The 14210-nt window shown below is 34.7% G+C and overlaps 1 protein-coding gene across 1 annotated transcript; it reads left to right on the top strand.

The window, feature by feature from the left end:
• Nucleotides 1-12179: 12179 nt before the first annotated feature.
• On the top strand, nt 12180-13292 carry LOC149175845 (late embryogenesis abundant protein 3-like). The gene is made up of 3 exons (XM_089419755.1): nt 12180-12414; nt 12498-12695; nt 13017-13292. The coding sequence occupies exons 1-3, from the start codon at nt 12295-12297 to the stop codon at nt 13197-13199; spliced, it is 501 nt and encodes a 166-aa protein (XP_089275881.1). The 5' UTR covers nt 12180-12294; the 3' UTR covers nt 13200-13292.
• The last annotated feature ends 918 nt before the right edge of the window (nt 13293-14210 follow it).

The raw sequence follows: 14210 nt of genomic DNA on the forward strand, positions 1-14210 counted from the left end.
TAAATTGTACTGGTGGTGCATGTGGTCAATGGAAGGCCTATGAGGATTGTGCAATTCCAATTGAGGAATTTCCCTAATTAATAGGTGCTAATTCACAAGGAAACAATGTAAGTAAATAGGGACTTAACCAAACAGAAAATTGGTTAAGGATTGGCTTGGGCTTGTCTAGGAAGTTGTGAGACAAATAGAGATAGTGCAAAGTTTGCTCAGGCTTGAGAAAAGAATTGTAATCTTCTCATATTTTCTAACTATTGCAATATACAGATAGCAGGGGTTTTTATTTGTGGCTTTCCCCATGAAATCATTGTGTAATGTGTTGATTGGATTCTTTTACTTGTATGCTTCACGATTCTATGATCATTTAATTGTTTTCATTGGTGAATAGAGTAGATTCAAGTCTTACGTTTTAGAATATTACATGAGCAGTTTGAATGTACAAGGAATTTGTACAACCAATCATGTAATTTATTGGGCTCTCATACATGGGAAACTGGAAGGAGAATTTCGTACAAACCCACATTGTGTACTTGACATGAAGGAGACTACGCTCTAGAATCAAGCCATTTGTAGGCCAAAGTGCAATGGAATCACTTAGGAATATATGAAGTAACATGTCAAATGGAGGATGCCATGAAAATTCATATTCATATTTTTCTATATAAAAATTAATTCTACAAATAGTAGAATATTGATGCTTGTATTCCTTTAAGGGGGAGGAGATTTTAAGGTCCCTTTATAATTCCTTTATTTTGTAAATGTAATTAAGACTATATTCTTGGATAATTAACATATATGTTATACAAAAATTTATGATGATTTAAACATTCTTTTAATATTTCTATACTAAAGGAGAGGACAACCTATATGTATCTTAATGTATGGGAGAGAAGCTTCACTAAGGGAAAACTATGAAGCAATGGGAAATTTCCTATTCTTACCTTAATTGTGCCTTAGTTAGTTTTCCTTGATTTGGTAGTTTATTTTTCAACTGCCAACAATTATAAGCAATGGAGAAAAAGGTTCCACACTTCCTAATTTATGGGCTATGTACCACTCTAGGTGTCATGGGTTGACTTGCAACCTAGGGAAAACCCTGAACTCTCACATGGGTAGTAGTGTTCATCGAAGAAAAGTAGTTAGAGGGGAAAAAGAGTATGGGAATAATGTAAATATGGAAAGAGGGAGTGTTTAAAATGCAACAAGAAAATCCTAATTTAATTTTGTCCTTGAATTAAATTTGGAATAAAATTATAATTCCACATCTCATGACAACTTTTATTAGTTAAATAAGTTTATTTGACTTAGTTGGCTCAGTTAATTCAAGTTTAGAGTCTAACTAGAGTCATGTAGATTGTGTTCTACTTTATAGGACCCCTGGTTGATTTTATTTTGAGTTATAATTGATTAATTTAGTTTAGCTGAGTTAAAATTAGTTAAACTAGTTCCAACTGTTGGAGGAACCAGTGGGAGGTCTAGTAGTATGGTGATGTCTACAGTGTAGTGTGGTGCTTTCTATACTGATCAATCATTAAATTGATGATTCACTCATAAATAACTCATGCATGCTAGATCTGAGAGTTATCCAGTTGAGAATGGATTTCAAGGACAGTGCACTATCAATTATATATTCATCTAAATTGTACTGGTGGTGCATGCAGTCAGAGGAAGGCCTATGAGGATTGTGTAATTCCAATTGAGGAAATTCCCTAATTAATAAGGGATAATTCACAAGGAAACAATGCAAGTAAATAGGGACTTGGCCAAAGAGAAAATTGGTCAAGTATTAGCTTGGGTTTTTCTAGGAAGTTGTGAGACAAATAAAGATAGTGTAGAGCTTGCTCGAGCTTGAGAAAAGAATTGTAATCTTCTCATATTTTCTAACTATTGCAATATACAGATAGCAAGGGTTTTTAGTTGTGGTTTTCCCCATGAAATCATTGTGTAATGTGTTGATTGGGTTCTTTCTCTTCTATGCTTCATGATTTTGCGATCATTTAATTGTTTTCATTAGTGAGTAGAGTAGATTCAAGTCTTACGTTTTAGAATATTACATAAGAAGTTTGAATATACAAGGAATTTATAGAACCAATCATGTAATTTATTGGGCTTTCATACATGTGAAACCGGAAAGAGAATTTCGTACAAACCCACATTGCATACTTGACATGAAGAAGATTATGCTCTAGAATCAAGCCATTGTTTAGGTCAAAGTGCAATGGAATCACATAGGAATATATGAAGTAACACATGAGATGGAAGATGACATGAAAATGCATATTCATTTTTTTCTATATAAAAATCAATTCTACAAATAGTAGAATATTGATGCATGTATTCCTTTAAGGGGGTGGAGATTGTAAGGTCCCTTTATAATTCCTTTATTTTGTAAATGTAATTAAGACTATATTGTTGGATAATTAACATATATGTTATACAAAAATTTATGATGATGTAAACATTCTTTTAATATTCCTATACTAAAGGAGAGGACAACCTATATGTATCTTAATGTATGGGAGAGAAGCTTCACTAAGCGCAAATGATGAGGTGATGGGAAATTTCCTATCCTTACTAAATTTAATCGTGCCTTATTTTTCCTTAATTTGGTAGTTGGGTTGTCAACTTCCAACAATTATAAGCAATGGAGAAAAAGGTTCCACACTTCCTAATTTATGGGCTATGTACCACTCTAGTGTTCCATGGGTTGACTTGCAACCTAGGGAAAACCCTGAACTCTCACATGGGTAGTAGTGATCATCGAATAAAAGTAGTTAGAGAGGAAAAAGAGTAGGGGAACAATGTAAATAGGGAAAGAGGGAACACCAAAAGAGTGCATATTATAGAGAACTGTGAGATATAAAATTTATTATTATACTCAATCCATGTGTGCAAGGGACATGAACCTAAGCCTAATTTCACTAGAAGCCTCTTAGTCATAAAAAATTCCTATGTTAGTGAATTCTTGAGTAAAATTGGTCAAAGAATTAGTGAGAGGTCTTCACCTAAGCTTGGGGACCTAGAGGAATTTAGCAATTGTTTGACTCAAACACATGAGGCATTGGAGAAGGGAAGCACTAAAGGACTAACATATTAGTAAATGGATCCCTTTTGTGTTGTATCGACTTCATATGGCCATAATTGGTGTATTAAGAGACCTTGAATTAGCAATATAAGTGCAATTTCTAAATCCCACAATTGAAGGAGAGTAGCCTTCACACTTACCAATTGACTATAGCCTTGACTGACACTGAGTGAATCTTTCCTTAAGGCATCGAATATGGATCAGGGGTGGCTAAATTTAAGGAATACTTCAATGTAGTTGAGCCTAAGGTTAGGTGTAGAATGGCTCACCCTTCTTTAGTTTCTAGCAACTTAAGTGCACCTAAAATCTATATTTACCTTCAATGAATTAAATGACATTATGGTTGTTCAGGCTTGTGAGTATTGATTTTTGGTTGCTATACTTAGTAGTAATAATAGACTAATAATTATATTTAATATTTCTTGAGTATGGCTATGTTGGTCTATTGGGTATGTTGTAACAGTGAGATGCGAAAATGAGTATTTCTCTTGGTATCCAGTCATAAGCTCCACCCTAGTGACTAAAATTCTATGTATGGAGAAATACCTTCAGGTATGTTGTCCATAAGTAATATGAATGGTATGATTATAAAATGAGATGTAAGGCTCTTATGGGTTCTAAGCCTCTTCTTCTATTCTTTTAGAGTGGATGGTATTTCCTAGATCGGGATTGGGATGGAACATCAATGGTCATATCCCTGTTGAGAGTGATAAGACTTGAATATCCTTTACTATCTGAATAAATGTATTTATTTTTAGGACATAAAATAGAAAATTAGGTTTCTATGTGAATTAAAGAGAAGTTTGAAGTATGGATTTGCATTCCAAAAATGGAGTAAAGTGAAGTCCCTTTAGCTTAATAAAGTTGAGTATGATGGCCATATGTCATCTCAATATTTCTATTCTGAGAGATGTATGATTGAAAGAAACCTCCGTTGATGGCCCTTATAGGTAAGTGAAGAATGTTTTAAATATTTATAGTTCTTTGGACAAGATTATTCCCTATAAATTATGGATTCAAACCTTTTAGAATTGGCCTAGAATTCTTTGTCGAAGTATGAAGGACTGTGTATTGGGTGTCCTCATAAATGATCATTATACAACTCCTTGAAATTCACAAGTCTAACATATGAGTGGTTGGGTGGTTCACTAGGCTTGAGGCTAATCCCTTTAGCAATGTAACATGGATCAAAATGGAAATTATGATTTCAAGTGTTGGGTGCCAGAATATCGAGATATGAGTAACTCGGGAGGTCATCCTATTAGGGACCAATCACTTCATCGAAAAACCCACTTAAAAGCCCTCGATAATGAAGATCCTGAAAAATATGTGATCGAATGAAAGCACTGCAATGTTATGTTTGCATATCAAGTTGTCAGGTTATTAGTATTGAAATATAAGGGAGGGTGGGAACTCTTATCAACCCTCGAAAGGATTAAGAGACTATTTACTAAGTTGAAGGAGTTAGAGTGGTTAGTCTTGGACCCTAGTCACATGACCAATAGGTGTTGTGAGTGAGAGCCAATCTTAAGGGGCTATTGAGCTACCAATTGTAATGATATTGGGCATCGGAACTCATTGTGGTGCATGTTAAACCTTTCCATGTATAGTAACCCGAAAATATGAGTTTAAGTCTTAATGTTTAGCGAAATAGTCATCGGGGTATTGTGGACCCTGCAACATTGGTTTATTGGGATGTCAAGGGTTGAATGTGAGCTAATTGGTGTGTCAAGTGTTGAGTCGAATTAATTCTACATAACCAATCATTTCCCCAACATCAATGAAACCTGATAAGGAATTTGACATAGCAAGAGCTAGTGTGGTCATGACATGACAACCACATGGTGGTAATGTGGTATTGGTGTGAGATTTACATGGAATTGACATGAAACCAAGGTGTTTTCCAAGTGGTATTTGTGGTGGTAATTACATGGCCATAAAGCCATCGATCCATTTGTGGATTAAGTAGTAGGTAATTAACCTATCAGGCTATCATCCTATTACCATATTAGGCATTAGGGGGTTATCCTATAAAACCATTAGCCATCGTTAGATCGGGCATCATATGTGTTATCACTTAAGTAACACTTTCTAAATTGTTCACATCAGTTTGATTGTAAAGGTTAGGTGTTAGTCCGAGTTCAGTTTTTTCCATCTTTACTTTAGTGTCTAAGTCCTAGGAGTCTTGGTGGTATGGTTAAATAAAGGTTAACAATCCATTCTCATTCATCACTGGTCCCACAACTCACGTAGATCCCATGTATCAAATTTTTTTCTAGGTTCTTATGGGCTACGAAACTGTTTAGGACTTTTAGTAGCGCAAAAACCCAATCTAGGTGTTTTCGTAGCGCAAAATCCAAATTTTGCACTAGCTGCGCTACGAAATTGGGGATTCATGCAAATCCATATCAAATCTCATCTAGCTATCATATCTGTGAAAATTCGTTATTGTTACATCATCAATTGTCACTCCACACACTTCGCCTATTACATTCAACCGCTTATCATCATCATTAAGGTCATTAAATGTCTTGGTACACTCAGATTGCAAGTTTCAAAAAGAGGCCAAATATTCACAGTCATAATTATAATTGCGTTCATTGCATGAGGAACAAATTGGCAAGTAATCAATTTGAATTCCTTGAACATCAAGCGAGGTAATTATCAAGCGAGGCAGTGATCGAAGATTGAGACAGTGCCAGTCTTTCAAATTTTCATTCCGCTGAAGTTTCATGGAGGGGGTCTGCAGAAAGAAAGGATCACAGGTCAGGGAAATGTCTGAGGAATGAACCTAAGGGTTTAGATATCCTCCTAAAGAATGATGAAGTCGAACAAGCCTTCAAACAGGTTGGCTATTGGAGGTTCTGCGAGAAACTTCAAGGAGGCCATTTGCAAGTCACTAAGGAATTTGCTTTAAATTTCACAGGACTGAATTTGAAAGTTGGGGTGCTCGAATTGCCAATATCTCTAGAAGTTATATCTATAGTCACTGAGATTCCAAGGGGACAAGAAATATGGTTCAAAAATTTCAAGTTTGATATGACCCCCTACAAATAATTTCGGAAGCTGGAGTTCATTGATTTGGACTTAAACAAGTCTGTGCCCAGGAGTTTTGTCAAAGAGACATATGCAGTTTACTTACCTGCATACAGAGGTACTTCACCTGCGAGGGGAGGTATCATAAGGTGTATCCATATCACTTCAAGCTTCTGCTACATTTCACAGGAAAGATATCTCTTGATTTGCCTTTCTACTTATTTTGTAGTCTAGGCAAAATGTGTGACAAAGTTCAGTTAAAGAAGGAAACCTATGAGACCTCATTGTTTCATCACGACTTAGTCAAATTGATCGTTTTGCATGAGCTCCAAAAAGTAGATAGGGAATGGTCTGTGTTTATGTTTATGTCTAGTTTCAAAAATGAAACTGGCCTCAGCCCTCAGGCTACGAAGAGTTCTCCACCAGTAGCTAGTCATCGTACAAAAACGAGAATGAGGAGATTCGTAAAATTGAAAACCAGAAACAGGTAAAGGATCCCACCAAACCATTAGTAATTCAAGACACACCTCTAAAGTCACAGAAAGAGAAAGCTCAAAGCAAAGAAGGCGTACACGAGCAGTCTTCAGGTGAAGCATTTCAGAGAAGAATAACTAGGAGCCAGTTAGCTAAAGAAAAAGGCAAGACAGTGGTGACTGAGGAAAGCCCCGTTTCAAAGGGAAGTCTAAAAGACTTGCTTCAAGCTATTGATATTGAGGAGTCTCCTCTGGTTCGAGCAGACTTGACAGAATCAGGTAAAGACAAGACCCATAAAACTAAAGCCTCTAAAAAGCTCAAATTTTATGATCAAGTTTCTAAATTTGTCTTTAAGCCAAGAAGACCTGTGATGAGGCATTCAAAAGAGGTACAACTAGATTTAAGTGAAATAGAGGAAGTAGCAAAAACCCATGAAGAATCTCAAGAGGAATATAGTGTTGAAGAGTTGAAAGGGAAGTTGGAATTGGCAAACTTTGAAATTGCTAAACTAAAGAAAGCCACAAGGAAACATGCAATAAAGGAAGCCCATTTTAATAAAATGGAGGCTCTGTGGGAAGACAAAACAATTTCAATACCTAAGGTGGTCAACTGTCATGCACAATACTATACCTGGTCAGTCCCTGCAATAAAGGAAGCAAAATTCATCAGAAAGGTTAATATGAGACTGAGAGCTGGGATCAAAATTATGAAGAGGAAAATCAAAGATTTGAAGATACAGCTAGGCCAGCGGGAAGGCACACAGCAAGTAAGGTTAAGTCCTAAATTTTGATGATTTACCTTTTTGAAAATTTCCTTGAAGAATGGTGCCTCTACATTCAGTTTTGAACATGTTTGGGGCAGATGAAAAGGAAATTTCAAATAAAGAAGCTCAAGACAGTCGAATTTTGGCATTAAAAATTGTGTTTTTGTGATTACACAGTAGTTTCGTAGCATGCTACGAAACTGCTGAAGATGATGCCTAATACACAACAGTTTTGGAGCACACTACGAAACTGTTGTAGCTGCATATTTTGATGAAGTTGACCAATTTTGAGGGACAAAAGGGAAACCTTTTTGAAAGGAGCTTCTAAAGAAAGATCATTTACACAATACGAGCATCCAGCAAGGGCAAAACAAGAAAAGAAAAAAAGAATATATGAACTATAAGCCAATTGTTATAAAAGTGATCACAGCTAGTATTTTTCATCATACTTTAGGCAGCATTAAAGAGGTTTTATCTTCATATGGACAAGGTCTACAGTGCATTAAAATGGGATCTCTGTCACTTATAATAATCTTTGGGTTTCCATGTAGTCCAAAACATTTTTGTGCAATAAAAGAAGAACAGCAGGGATAATTGATTTTAAATATCCTTGTGGAGACCGAAAGTAGAAAAATAAGGGCAGTTTCCTACTTTCCAGGAGCAGTTAAGAGATGAGACATTAAGGGCCAGCAAGTAGTTTAAAACATCCACCAAAGCTAAACTGAATAAGGCCATCTGTCAGAGAATGAATTTGGATTGTATTTAATGCTACTACCAGCATGATGAAGAGTTAGAATCCTAATTGTTTTAGGTTTCTAAAACTGCTAGTTAGCAGTCAGTTGCATTTATTAGTTAGTTTTAAGTGTTAATAGGTGTCATCATAGAAAGAATTCGAGTTCCCCTCATGCTGGAGGAGGAATCTCAGTTATGTAAAGAGCTCTATATATAGCAGAAGAGCTGATGTACAAAGGGTTGGAAAAATTATTCAGAAACGCTCTCATATTTGTCTTTATGCAAAGACTCTGTTTTTTAGTAATACAGTACTTTGGCTTTGCTTCTCAGGAATCAGAAGGAATTCGATGCTTTGAATGTCTTGTATTGTTCTCTTCCTATTATCTACAATGGTATGAATGTGTGATTACTTAGAAATCACTAACAGTGCTCTAATTTCCTTCATGCATTTGTAAACTGTGTTGGTCCTTTGTGTTTCTGGTGTATTCTACATGCATTGAGTTCTAAATGCCCTGACTTCTATGTAGAGCTAACCTTACTATCAATACTGACACATATCTGACTCCATAAGCCCAATGTATACTTTCTAATTTTGTTTCCACCACTCACATTTCTACATTTGTTTCACAAGGGTTAGCCATGTTAATCGTAATCGAAAATCATTAATCCTTTGAGAGAGTCCTCTCAGGTTGAGGAGGCTAAGCCTCAGCCAAAAGTAGGTTTGAAATAGTTACTTAAGGTCTACCTGATCAGCAGCCTATCAGGAACTGATTTTGAGATAACAATATGTTTAACCTATCAGGCCATCATCCCATCTGTAGGTAAGTTATTGGGTGATCAACCTATTTTATATATATCATCGATTATTTCCATATAGATAATTAGGGTATGCCTAGGGAAGGACTGGTAAGCTAATAGATGGATGAAAATAGACAAAATTATGGCCTATTCGTTAATGATTGTTGTTGGGTCAAGACAATTGAGAGGGAAGGTAATTCCATGAAATGTTTTAGCCCATTGGAATGATAGTTGATATGCTAATTTGGCTAGGTCACCATATGGTCCACTAAGGCGAGGCCATGTGTATGCATGGAGATGAAGTAGCTTAGAGGGACAACCTTTAGAGGAGAATAACTTCTTATTGAAAACTCTATTTTGGATGAGGTTTACATCATTGGAAAGGGCTTAACAATGAGAACAATGGTAGTATAAAAAACAAGTTTTAAGTAGAATGGAGAAAGAGGAAATATTGCTAACCCCATCTCCGTAGTTTAACCTTGGAGATCAAGTATAGATAACCCCATATCCCTAATAAAGCATTAAAGGGTGATGAGTACCTTGCAATTTCATTGCCATTAACACACCAACACCCTTAAATGTTACACTCATCCTCAATCTATATGGCATGAGTTTCTAATAAGCAAAAAAAATCAAAGTACTACCTATTCACAAACATGTTGGTATAAATAATGTACAATAATAGATGAAAATCACCATGCTAAGTAGCTTATTTCCCCATCATCTTAGCACTAATTTAGAGATAAAAATGAGGAAATAAGGAGAAAGAAACAATGTCAAACTTCCTTCTAAGGCTAGTTTCAACCTACGGATTCAACCTTTGTCAACTTATATTTTTTAAAGTTGTAATTCAAAAAGTGTGAGGGAGAGGTAATACTATTCTTTTTCATCAATGATTTCTCTAAATACTTTAATACACTCAATTAATTAACACTTCAAGACTTAATAGTGAAAAGTAAGAATGTTAACTAAATGGAGAAAATAAAATTTTATCTTATATTACAAGCTTATGCTTATGCAAAATTGATAGCACATATAAATAAAACAAATCACAAAAAAATGATTAAACCAATAGTAATATTGACATTAAATAATGATATCCACTCTCTCCATTATTATTTAGCTTAGTGTATGTATAGAATTGAAAGTGGACACCCAATAGGTAGTGAAATATTTTAGGCATATCATACACCATAGCTAACAATTCTCTTTCTATAAATAAGTTAGAATATTAGATTAGGAATATTAGATTAGGAAGGATGAGCACACAGAACTTTACATACTAAATTATAGTTTATTATTATAGATTCATAAAAAATCTATTATGTTATTGAAAAGTGTATAATATAGTTTACTAATAAATTTTAACACCTTGATTTTTACTTTATTTCTAAGTAAGAATTAACATAAACAAAAGTCATAATAAAAGAGGAAGATATTGATCTAATGGTAATAAATATGGATATTGATTTATTTAATAAATCAAAACAAAAATAATGATAAGAGATAAAGATATTGATCTAATGGTAAGAAATATGGATATTGTGATCACATATAATGGGTACAAAAAATACTTTGATATTGAATTTAATTCCATTTATAATTGGAGTTTTTGCATGGAAAATACTATATTAGGAGGTATTTGAGCACTTTATTCCCTATAAAATAAATGAAAAGAAATCTATGCCAGTAACAATTTTTTTTAATGGTTGTCCATTTGGAAGTTTAGGAATCTCAAAAAGAAATCTATGCCAGTAACAATTTTTTTAATGGTTGTCCATTTGGAAGTTTAAGAATAGTGAAAATTGAGAATTTATTATTAAAAGAAATAAAATATCACCTACTTATTATTATATTTATATATATATGATTGCAAATTAAATACAAATTATAGAAATTCATAGAATCAAAATATAATAGTTAAAGAATAATATAGGTATCATGAATTTTATATATATTATAAAATCATATGACATAATATAGTAAGATTTTATTTTATATATATATATATATATATATATATATATATAACTGAGATTACAAATTAAACCAAAGTTTTAGAAATTGATGAGATGAAAAATATAATAGTTAAAAAATAATATATGCATCATGAATTATATATGTTATAAAATCATATGACATAATCATACTATCATTTTGTCACAATGATAAAAATTTGAAATTTTATCAATTTCGACTCATCTTAGTAGTTTTTCAAAATCATCTTGATAGTTTTTAATAGTTTTTCAATAGTGATTGAAACACACTCATATTAATTTATAAATTAAAAATAAAATACATATAATTTTATGTTATAAAAATTCGAATAGCTTATATACTTTGTTGACTTATCCATCAAAACAATAACATTAACCTATTATGTAATTTCTATACATTAAAATATATATATTATATATCTAATTCACACACATTAGAAATTGAAAATATCGAAAATATGATTTCCTTATATGAAAAATTGAATAACTTATATAATTTATTGACTCGTCCATCCAAACAAATGAACCAAGTGATAAAGTGATTTTTTTAATAAATTAAAAAATATTGCAAATATATATTAGGCCATGAAACACTTTCACTTTATTTTTTTTTAATTGGGCAAATATCTTTTGCATAAGTATTTATGAAGTATTAAAAAATCAAATATTAAAGTATAAATATTTTATTTATTTAAAATAAATAAATATCAGTTAATTTTGATATAAATAAATATCAGGTTGGGATATATTAAGATTATCCCAAATGATTACTCTCCTCCACTTCATAAACACATCCTCCTAACAAACTCTACGAGCTAAATAAACACCAGCATTTTGAATTTGGATTCAAAATTGAACCTCAACCAACAAACGTCTCTCTCTATATATAATAAAAGACCCAAGAATATGTTGCCATTTTTCCTGCACATTCAATCTCACTAACCGTATTTACTGGGGCCATCCATCTGTTATATCTATGTTCGGTCCTCACTAACTATATTTACTGGTGCCATCCATCTGTTCTATCTATGTTCGGTCCTAACTAACTATATTTACTGGTGCCATCCATCTGTTATATCTATGTTCGGTCCTTCAACTGGATAAGCACCATTGACAGCTGTTGGAAAGTGCCCTAACACGAGGAAAGCTGCGTGTCATTCGCTGAGCAGCTCCCAAGTCTGAAGCTTAAATGTGGCACTCTCTCATTTTCTCCAATGTTCTCGACATTACAGCGAGGACACGTACGTTTGCCTGGATTCCATTCGTCCAAACTCTTATTTATACTTCTCTATCACCGGATATGGATTCAGCAATCTATCCAGACCAGAAATACCGTAATTGACGCAGTGAAAGGAGTGTAAGAACCCACAGTATTCGTCGAAATATTAAGGGTTTGCCAATTCATCGGCAATATGAGTCAAGAGGGGCAGCAGAGGATGAGTCAAGAGGGGCAGCAGAGGTCACAGGGTGAATCAGGTCAAGACCAGAGGCCAGGGCTCGAGGGGCACACAGGCCCCATTTCCATAGGAGAGGTAGATTTATTTCTTCTTTATTGGCGTGTTTTTATCTAAACTTTTTGTTGGTGCCTGACTGATTGATGTGATTGTGATTACAGGCCTTAGCGGTGGTGGCAATAAAAAACCCTAATAAACAGGTAGACCTTGCAGTGGTGAGTGCAGTTCGGAGTGCTGAAGGAAGAGCTACGGGCATCGGAGAAGGGGTACCGGGCGGGCCTGCCTCTCAGTTGCAACAAGTTATTGAACGAAGGACATACGGTCTCGAAGACGAACATCGCCTGGGGCAGATTCTGAGTGTATGAACTTATACTCCTATTTAAAGAGTATTGTTTTGCTAACTGAGCTAACCCTAATCCTAACCCTCTCGGTACAGCTACCTGAGCTAACCCTAACCCTAACCCCTTCCCCTTAGGTTGTGATGTTATTCTCTTCGGTTTTACGTAGCTACTAGTACAGCTAACTGAGCTAACCCTAACCCTAACACTTTCCCGTTAGGTTATTTCACTGGGTTGATAGGCCAGAGTAAATAATAAATTGCACAGGTTTTCTACATTATTTTTTAGCCCCTATGGATATATAAATAACAAAGAGACTGTTACTCGTTTTGAATGGTGCAGCGGGCGAAAGACATTCCTGCGTTGCAGAAAGTGGTGAACATGCGGGATGCACACAAGGTAGGGGAAGCTGAAATGCGCAACGACTCAACGGGGAACATAGACCCAAATGGCATCGCTGCTTCAATGACAAAGGCAGCCGAATATAACATAGCTCAGGGACATGTCAATCCCCAGGCACAGTAACTGGGTCCTGCTATGATCTGATCCGTGGCTTTGGTTTGACTTGCGTCTTGTTCTGTGGAAGCGACTGGGTTGAATCGTATGTTTGCGTACAAAGCATGTAAATATATGTGATCGTTTCTGTTGTAAATATATGTCATCGTTTGTGTTGTGGTGTAATAAGATACGTATCAAGTCAAGCCAAGCAAGTTAATAAAAAATTGTTTGCAGAAGCAACTGTGTGAGTTGGGATGCGACTGATTCTTATAATGCTCTCGTGCTGATTGATGAACTCTGATCCATCCTAACTTCAAACTTTGGTCCATATTAACTTTAAATTCTTCCCTGAGCAACTGTGTGACATGGGATACTGCTGGTTTTCATATATGCTTTCGCGCGTATTTCTTCATTTCGAATTTTCTTAACTTCAAACACGTTATATCCTTCAAAAACCTCCTAAAGAAATCCTAGGTTCCTTAATTCATTTTGATCACCGAATAAAACGGAAAAAGATAGGGAAAAAAATGACACTGCTCAACAATTTCACATTTTGATCGACACTTTTGACACTTTGATTGAATGAAATCGGGAAAAATAATTAAGAAAAGAAAATGGCAGTATTTAACAATTCAACACTTTGTTGACGTTTTGAATGAATGAATAATAACGGACAAAAAAAACTGGACAGCACGCCTCTGTTCATATCTTCATTCAATTGGCAGAGGAGGCCGTTCGTTCTATTGGGAGGGGCTGTGGCCTTTTTATTCATTTCTTCCGCCATCTTTGGGGAGGGGCAACATCGGTTCAGGTAGAAGCGGAGGTGGTTTTTTATTTAACTCATGGATGTGCTTTTTCAGCGCACCAATGAACGTTGATTTATTGCGGGGTGATTATGTCATCTATAAGAGAAAATGTAGAGAAACTGAGGGAAAAAACAAAAGAAGAAGAAACAGGATGAAATAGATGAAAAGATTATTTTAAGAAAACAAGAACAAACAGCATGAAATAGATGAAAAGATAAAAATACAAACAACC

Source organism: Pinus tabuliformis, chromosome 4_1, assembly GCF_031772625.1.
Source record: "Pinus tabuliformis cultivar Carrire ecotype Pingquan chromosome 4_1, CPIR1, whole genome shotgun sequence".
NCBI lineage: Eukaryota > Viridiplantae > Streptophyta > Pinopsida > Pinales > Pinaceae > Pinus > Pinus tabuliformis.